This window comes from Bombyx mori, chromosome 3 (genome assembly GCF_030269925.1).
Source record: "Bombyx mori chromosome 3, ASM3026992v2".
Lineage (NCBI taxonomy): Eukaryota > Metazoa > Arthropoda > Insecta > Lepidoptera > Bombycidae > Bombyx > Bombyx mori.
In genome coordinates, this window is record NC_085109.1 from 13,224,643 (window position 1) to 13,233,628 (window position 8,986).

Sequence of the window (8,986 nt, forward strand, 5' to 3'; positions counted from 1 at the left end):
TAACTTACTTTGCTTCTTTTTTAATTGTGCTAGTAAGTTTGCGATGATTCCATCGTCTTGATGTCGCTCGTGAGGTCGGTGAGTACGGTTTACACAAGACGTACATATTTTCGAAAAAAAAATTACCTGCCTATTAAATTTGAACATTATAGTGAGGGGTAGATCTCAGGGGTATTTAAAACTATGGGTTAGTCACCAATATCGAATTTCGAATTTTAATCTTCCTTTATCACAAACAATTTTCAATTTTAAACAATAATTACATTTAGACGCGGGCGCACGCTATTCACACTCAAAACGGAAGCGCCCGGAACATAGATTATACACTGTTGAAAAGATCGACATAGATGCTAACTATGTATAGCGAGCGGGCATACGGCCGCGAGAGTGACGTACCGGTCGGTTTGCTACATACTCCCCCTCTAGTCCTGGAGGACGCCCTCGCTCCTGGACTAGCATCTCATTACTACTGGGCTGAGGGACAGGCGCAAGACCAACCATACCACCAGCTGCGGGAGAAAGACGTGGAGCTTCAGCACATGGTTCAGCATGCCGTGTCGTCATATGCCCTGGAACTCGAGAATCTGTTTTAACATTATTTGGGGGACGACCACGTTTCTTTTTAGGCATCACCGGCCGCGGAAGAGCATCACTCTGATTCTCACGGTATAGAGTGAGATCGTTCACATGATATTTCCCTAAAACTTCATCAGGTTTGTCAACATGCGCGACGTGGTAAGTAGTAGGGCTGACCTTTTTAACGATGCGATACGGACCATCGCGTTTTGGAACAAACTTAGAAGTAAGGCCATTAGCGCTCTTACTGAAGACATGTGATTTGATGAGAACCATGTCACCTTCGTTGAATGTTTCAATGGGCCGTCTCGAACGATCAGCATACCCTTTAGCTTTATCTTGAAGCGTCTCTACACGTTCGCGCACCGCTGAAAAGGAGTTAACAAATTTCCTGAGATAGGGAGTTATTTGGGGAACAAAGTTATCTTTGTCTAGAACAGCACGAAGGTCATGGGCAACTTCTGTGGGGGACCTCATCTCTCTGCCAAATGACAAGTAAGCAGGTGACATACCTGTGGTGCGACATTTAGCGTTATTAAGAGCGAATCGAATCACTGGTAACATGTTTGGCCAGGAAGTGTGGTCACATTCCACGAGTTGTGCTAATAAAGTCTTAAGATCTCTGTTTTTACGTTCGGCGGGGTTTGCTTCTGGGTGATAGAGAGGGATAAGGTTTTGCTTTATCCCCAGGATGGACATGCATTGACGCATGACTGCCGAAATAAATTGTACGCCATTATCAGAAACTAGTCGGCGTGGAAGACCGAACCTCATAAAATACTCCTCTATGAGGACATGTGCACACGCCTCAGCAGTAGCTTCCTTCAATGGGAAAAGTTCTGTCCACCTCGTAGCAGTATCTTCTATTAGCAAGATCCAACGCTCCCCCTGTTTTCCAGGTGGTAACGGGCCGAAAAGATCAACTGCCAAGACCTCGTTGCGCTGGTTCATCACCGGCGTCTGCAATAGACCTGGAGGCTTGGTATTAGCAGCCTTATAGCGTTGACAATGGATACATGCCTTTACATAGTCGGTTATGATTCTTCTCATTCCTGTGAAGTAGAACAGACGTGAGACTTGTTGGTAAGTCCGGTCAATTCCTGCATGTCCAGCGGTAGGGGCATCGTGAAGCTCTTTGAGAATGTCGGTCACTTGATGGGCAGGAATGACTAATTGTGGAGCCTCGGCATCAGAATCCGGATTAAGTCGATATAAAACACCTTGTTCCATTAGAAATCCTCTTTCTGACCATCTTTTAGCAGCAAGTTCATCCACTCCTTCCAGTTCTGTGACGATCTTCTGTATTTCCGGATCAGTCAACTGGTCTTGACGTAACTGGGTAGGTGACTTGGTGGGCAGGTCGCAAATGACAGAACAGATGCCGCAGTTATTTTGTGTTTCGTTGGAACAGATCGGTCTACTTAACGTGTCAGCGACAACGTTAGCTTTTCCTGGGGTGTACTCGAATCTGATGTCAAATTCTTGGAGTTTAAGCGCCCAACGGACCAACCTACCAGCAGGAGACTTTAAAGAAAGCAACCAACGCAAGGGTTGGTGGTCACTGCCTATAATAATTGGTTGGCCGTCGAGGTATGGCCTGAAACGCTCCACGGCCCAGACTACAGCAAGCGCTTCTCGTTCTGTAGTAGAGTAGTTGCGCTCCGCTGCGGTGAGTAGGCGGCTAGCATACTCGATAGGCCTTTCGTCCTTGCCTTCCCCTTGAGCTAAAACTGCGCCAAGTGCATAGTTGCTCGCGTCGGTACGCAGTACTAAGGGTTGTTTAAAATTCGCTTGAACAAGTACGGGCGCCGTGGTCAGCAGACGCTTCAATTCTTTGAATGCCTGTGTTTGTTCAGGTCCCCAGCTCCATGTGTAATTCTTCTTGGTCAGTCGAGTAAGCGGTTCTGCTATATTTGAAAAGTTTGGAATAAACTTCCTGAACCAAGAGCATGTTTGGAGAAAAGTTTTTAAATGTTTTAGGTTAGATGGTTCCAGCATATTAAGGACAGCACTGACCTTCTCAGGGTCAGGAGACACACCGTCTGGAGTGATGACGTGGCCCAGATAACGGACCCTTTCTTTGGCAAAAGTGCACTTCTCTCTGTTTACGTGAAGTTTAAATTCAGACAAACGACTAAAAACAGCTTCCAGATCTTGTAGGTGTTGCTGGAATCCTTCTGAAATAATTAACAAATCGTCTAGATAAGCAAGTACTGTAACATCCTTCAAAGCAGCACAGGAGCGTAGACGATCAATAAGCCTTTGGAAAGTCGCCGGCGCATTCTTCAAGCCGAACGGCATTCTTTTAAAACGGTAAGTGCCTAGGGGACAGACAAAAGCTGTTTTGTCTCTGTCTGCTTCTCGGACCATAACTTGCCAATATGAAGAACGAAGGTCTATTGTGGTCATGTAACAATTCTTCTTCGTACTCTGGAGAAGATCATCAATGCGTGGGAGTGGGTAAGTATCCGATTTGGTTACTTCATTTAAGCGCCTGTAGTCCACACAGAATCTTACATTACCATTGGACTTCGGTATCATCAATGCAGGAGAGCACCAGGCGGATTCGCACTCTTCAATGATGTCATCTGCCAGCATCTTCTCTATTTCATTCTTCATCGTCTCCTTCTTGGAAGGGTTAAGGCGATAGGGCGGCACAGCTATCGGGGGGTGATCTCCGGTGTCTATGCAATGTTCTATGAATGGTGTCGGACCTCCCCCTGCTGTAAAAATACTTTCATGCCGAATAAGGAACTCAGATAATGCTTGGCGCTCAGCTGATTGCAAGTGCATGCCTTCATCATCCCGAAGCATGTTAGTAGAAGCTATGCACACACCACGAGACATAGGTTCAAAAAGTAATTTATAATGCACCTTAGTTACTCGAGATTTACATTCTCTGGCAAAATCTGATATGCTTCAATCTTGGAATGAAAGCTGGCAGATTTCTCGTCAGTCAGTAGGTAAGCATTATGGTAACTTGCAACCGACCCTGCCCTCTAAGCCTTGGTTTTCCTCCCACTGCCATCTTCCTAAAAAAATTGTCTCAGCTATAATCCGTCTTAGACTTGGCCATGTTTGCTCCCCTGTTTTTCTTGCCAAAATTAGAGTCCGTGACCATTCTCTTTGTGAGTGTGGATTAGATGAGGGTACCCTGGATCACATTTTCTTCGACTGCCCCAATATCGTATCCCCTCTTTATGATATCCTTCCCAATGACATTCCCCGACCTATTAATATTAATTGTTTATTAACTTTAGTCTATTCTAAACATGTAAATATTCTGTGTAAATTTTTATCTGCTAATAATATTTATCTCTAAAGTAGTTAGTCTAACATATATTTGTTTGTGCTGTTCTTAAAACCACAGATTCGCGTATGGAAAAACCGACCAAATTTACTTGTATTTAGATTTAGTAATTTTTTCCCTCTCTAAGCACCTGTTATTTTTGTAAATACTTTGACATTGGCAAAATCAATGCCAAAGGCGTTGGAGCCAAATTATCTAAAAGAAGAAGAAGAAGAATGCACCTTAGCATCAGTACTAAAATACCATTCATGACGATGAAAATCAATAATAACTTTGGCAGCATTAATAAAATCAATACCCAGTAAAGTTTCATTATCATTAGAATCAGGGAAGATTATAAATGGAATATTAATCACTATGTGTTCTAACCTCACTGGTAATATGGTTGTCAATACATCCATATTCCGAACATGCCCATCAGCAAGTTTGACTCGCCTAGTGGAGGGAGTAAGAGGGTGACCCTTATGCAGAAGGAGAGCATACAGCGTGTGACCAGCAATACAATGCTTAGCTGCTGTATCTATAAGTGCAGTACCCTGTTTACCGAGAACTTGAATTTTGAAAATAGGCCGTAAATGCAAATACCTATCATCACTCTCACGGTCGTACATGGACGCTACAACACTTCCCTCACATGTACAATAATTAAAATTCAAACAATTATCAATTTCCACACATTCGTTAATTTTTCCAAAATTACTGCCTTTTGTGTCACAGTCATGGTTAGTTGAAAATTTTAAATTATTACAATTTGGTTCAATTATTTGATTATAAGGTAAAATTGAGTTCTTACATTTAGGTCTAGTTCCCTGGTTATAACAAATATTTAAATTTTTACACTTTGTCCGAACATCCTGATTATATAAAACATGAGAATCACAAAAGGTTGGCATCTCATTATTACTAGTGCAATTACAGTTAATATTCTTTGACACAGAATCATTACAGGCATGAAAATAAGATTTTCTGGAAGTAGGGCCTCTGTTAATGGTAGCATAATTAATATTTGCATCCCGGTTACAAAAATTTTGACATTCAAAATTACTCAGAAAATTATTTTTGTCATGCTGCTTAACATCATACATTGCATTCTGAACAGGTAAATTAGAACTAATTGTGTTATTAACATTACACTGAACACTATAAAACGCATTATTGTCATTTTGCACACCCTCGGAAAAGTTAGATTGACTTTGCTCACCTCGGTTGTTTAACTTACGGCACTGTTCCCGTGCATGTCCAAACCGTTTGCAGTAGGAGCACACTGGACGCTGTTTCTTCGTGGTCACGAATCGCTCTGCAGAACCTGGCACAGCAGCGGCAGGCGTGGCAGCGGCAGGCTGGGCGACAGCGACAGGCACAGCGGTGGCGGGCACGACGGCCGCGGCGGAGTTTGGAAAGCGCGCGCGCGGCGCCGGGGCCCTCGCACGAGCGGCGCACGGTTCAGGCCGACTCGCAGCCTGGGCCGGCTGGGCACGGATCGAACGCACACCACTAGTGGACGACACTGGTCTCGATTGAGTCTCCTCTATCGAATCTTCTATATTCCGAGCATGGTTTAATAATGAATTGAAAGATGTGATTTCTTCACGGCGCAATCTTGTGCGTATTCTATTATGAAGCAACCCGTATATCATATCAAGTTGTACTTTTTCAGTAATATCATCCCGCGGTAGCTTTGCCATAAGCGCACGAATACGAGCAACAAACTTGTCTGTGTTTTCGTTATCCTGCGGGGAAGCAAATATTTCCAAATATATTCTATGTGGTGGAAGGCGGGTGCCATATGCATATATTAAATTTTCTTTGGCTTCGTTCCAAGTGGAGATGTGATGCTTTAATCCTAGCCACCACGTAGCTGCGTCAGCAGACAAAAGCATGGCTAGGCCTCGTATGATGTTAGCGTCAGATACTTGAACGCATTCTGTATAACTTTCAATTGCATCTATAAAGGCCTCAACAGATTCACCAGGTGCACCGCTGAAAGAAGCTCTGCAACGCGCCAAGGTACCATCTACGTTCACTGGGGGCATCGGCGGAGGTGCCGGAGTCGACGATCTTTGTTCCATCACGTACGACATAATGTTCTTAAATGTTTCGGCCTGCGAACGTTGCAGCGAGGCCATCAACGCTGAAACATCATCCAGGTTGAACGTAGAATTGTTGCTACGTGATTCGGCGTGGGGGCGATCATGGGGGCTATCATGCTCCTCGTGATTTTCGTTGGCATTTGCATCTGCAGCAGGAATAGCGTCGTCTTCGCGACGTTGCTGGCGATCTTGATTTCTAGTTAAAGGCATTCTTTACAATTAAGCACCAACAGCATACAATAGTTAGCAAATTTTTCACAAAAGCGTGCGCGCCATTTTGTTAGTCCAAGCAAGAAAAAAATTAGGAAACGTTGGGCAGCCAGATATAGTGAGGGGTAGATCTCAGGGGTATTTAAAACGATGGGTTAGTCACCAATATCGAATTTCGAATTTTAATCTTCCTTTATCACAAACAATTTTCAATTTTAAACAATAATTACATTTAGACGCGGGCGCACGCTATTCACACTCAAAACGGAAGCGCCCGGAACATAGATTATACACTGTTGAAAAGATCGACATAGATGCTAACTATGTATAGCGAGCGGGCATACGGCCGCGAGAGTGACGTACCGGTCGGTTTGCTACAACATGGTAATAGTCCCATCTTCTATCTTTATATTGTTACGCGCTGGGGTTCGGGATAAATAAATGTTCCAACGAAGTACAACTAAAAGTGTATTATCACATAGAACACTTACTTCACAAGCACTTTAAAATTATCAATTCGTCTGTCAAATATGTTAGGCTTTTTGGCGAGAGGGAACGCGAGGAGTGAAGTTGTGTGATTTGTTTTATTTTGTCTAGTTAGTGTTTCTTCAGGTTTAAATGTGTAATAACGGTGGTTTATTAACTTTTTAGTATCTGTGAAAGTGCACAAATGTGGGAAAATGAAACAAAGCCGCTGGACGTAACTTCTCGGGATCCTCCAAAAAGTCCACTGAACAAATCTCAGTACATGAGTACCGTTTTACTGAGATTAAATGTCATCCCAATATCATCTAATTTAATTTCATTCCAGTTGGTTAGTGTCTCAAATTAATCATCTTCATTTCATTTCATTTCATTTCACACCTTAATATCATTTTTCAAAAAATTAAGAATATAAATTAACATAAGACATGACCTAAAGGTAGTTAGGGAAACCGCGACCGAACCTCCAAGCTGTGTCCTATGCCTTAAGCAAGGGCACCCCGCGAATTACCGTGGATGTCCTAGGGCTCCGCGAAAACGTCCGACCCACCCAGCCCCCCGTACCGTCGGCCCAAAGACTTCGGTGCCTTCAGCACCGAAACCCGCCTTCGTACCGGCTGCGGTTCCCACCGTCTCGGCGTGGAATAAACCGCTGCCGTATACGAGGTCGGGAACACAAACCGCACCCCAGCCCCCGCTCGCGACACGTCCCGCGCCGCAGCCCCTGCTCGCACCTCCCCCCGCGCCTGGGTACCGTCCCCCGCAACCCTCAGCCGTCAACGACTTCACGCTCGTGCGCGACTTCGTCACGGCGGTCAACTTCGACCGTCTGCGATCGTTCGCAGACGCGATGCGAAGGGCGGTAAACCCCGAACAACGGCTCGCGGCCGCGTTCGAATACATGGACGTTTACGAGTCCGTGGCCCGTACTTTCTAAAATCACCGGTAATCAATGGCGCAAAACGCTAGAGAGAAACCATATTCCCTTACGTTAGCATTCTACAATGCTAACGGACTCGCGCGACAACGCGATCAAATTTACGAATTCCTCCGCGACAATCTTGTAGATATTCTGCTAGTGCAGGAGACCTGCCTGAAGCCCTCGCGTCGTGACCCGAAAGTCGCGAATTACGTCATGGTTAGGAATGACAGACTCACCGCCTCCAAAGGCGGGACTGCCATTTACTATAGGCGGGCCCTGCACGTTGTTCCTCTCGATACCCCCTCGCTCTCACATATCGAGGCGTCAGTGTGCCGTATCTCGCTGATGGGACACCAGCCGATCGTCATCGCATCCGTTTATCTCCCCCCGGACAAGCCCCTTCTGAGCAGTGACATCGAGTCACTGTTCGGCATGGGAGACTCCGTCATCCTGGCAGGCGATTTAAATTGCCACCACACTAGGTGGAACTGCCACAGTTCAAACATAAACGGTAGGCGTCTCGACGCGTTTATAGACGACCTTACCTTCGAAGTAGTCGGTCCCCCAACTCCAACATGTTATCCGTATAACATCGCGCTCCGTCCGAGCACTATAGACCTGGCACTGCTGAGGAACGTAACTCTGCGCTTACGTTCCATCGAAGCAATGTCAGAGCTCGACTCAGACCACCGACCTGTCGTTATGCAGCTCGGTCGCCCCCACAACCCAGTCACAGCTACGAGCACCATGGTGGACTGGAAGAAGCTGGGCAAATGCTTAGCCGATGCCGCTCCACCAATACTCCCCTGCGGCCCGGATTCAACTCCATCCCCCGAGGACACAGTCGAATCCATAAACATCATCACGGATCACATCTCTTTCGCGATCATAAGATCCTCAAAAGAAGTCGATGTGGAGGATAGCTTTCACCGCATCAGACTGTCCCCCGAACTTAGGAACCTCCTAAGAGTTAGAAACGCGGCAATCCGGGCCTACGATCAACTTCCCACGCACTCAAGCCGGATTCGGATGCGTCGTCTACAGCGGGATGTAAAATGTCGCCTAAGCGACGCCCGAAATGAGAATTGGGATAGTTACTTAGAAGGACTCGCGCCCTCTCATCAAGCATACTGGCGACTAGCAAGGACTCTCAAGTCCGAAACTACCGCTACTATGCCTCCTTTCGTACGCCCTTCAGGCCAACCACCGGCTTTCGATGACGATGACAAGGCAGAGTTGCTGGCCGATGCACTGCAAGAGCAGTGCACCACCAGCACTCAATACGCGGACCCCGAACACTCGAGGCAGTCGACAGGGAGGTCGAGCGCAGAGCTTCCCTGCCACCCTCGGACGCGTTACCCCCCATTACCTCTGACGAAGTTAGAGAAGTAATAG

At 45.9% G+C, this 8,986-nt stretch overlaps 1 protein-coding gene across 2 annotated transcripts; it reads right to left on the minus strand.

The window, feature by feature from the left end:
* Window positions 1-188: 188 nt before the first annotated feature.
* LOC134201570 (uncharacterized) lies at window positions 189-6,568 on the minus strand. Of its 2 annotated transcripts, XM_062676689.1 has the most exons (3): window positions 4,108-6,568; window positions 3,099-3,450; window positions 189-2,753 (listed from the first exon to the last, which is right to left on the minus strand). In XM_062676689.1, the coding sequence occupies exons 1-3, from the start codon at window positions 6,184-6,186 to the stop codon at window positions 355-357; spliced, it is 4,830 nt and encodes a 1,609-aa protein (XP_062532673.1). In that variant the 5' UTR covers window positions 6,187-6,568; the 3' UTR covers window positions 189-354. The 2 variants fall into 2 exon arrangements, with proteins under 2 accessions (XP_062532673.1, XP_062532672.1); XM_062676688.1 differs by having other exon boundaries at window positions 189-3,450.
* Between the last annotated feature and the right edge of the window lie 2,418 nt (window positions 6,569-8,986).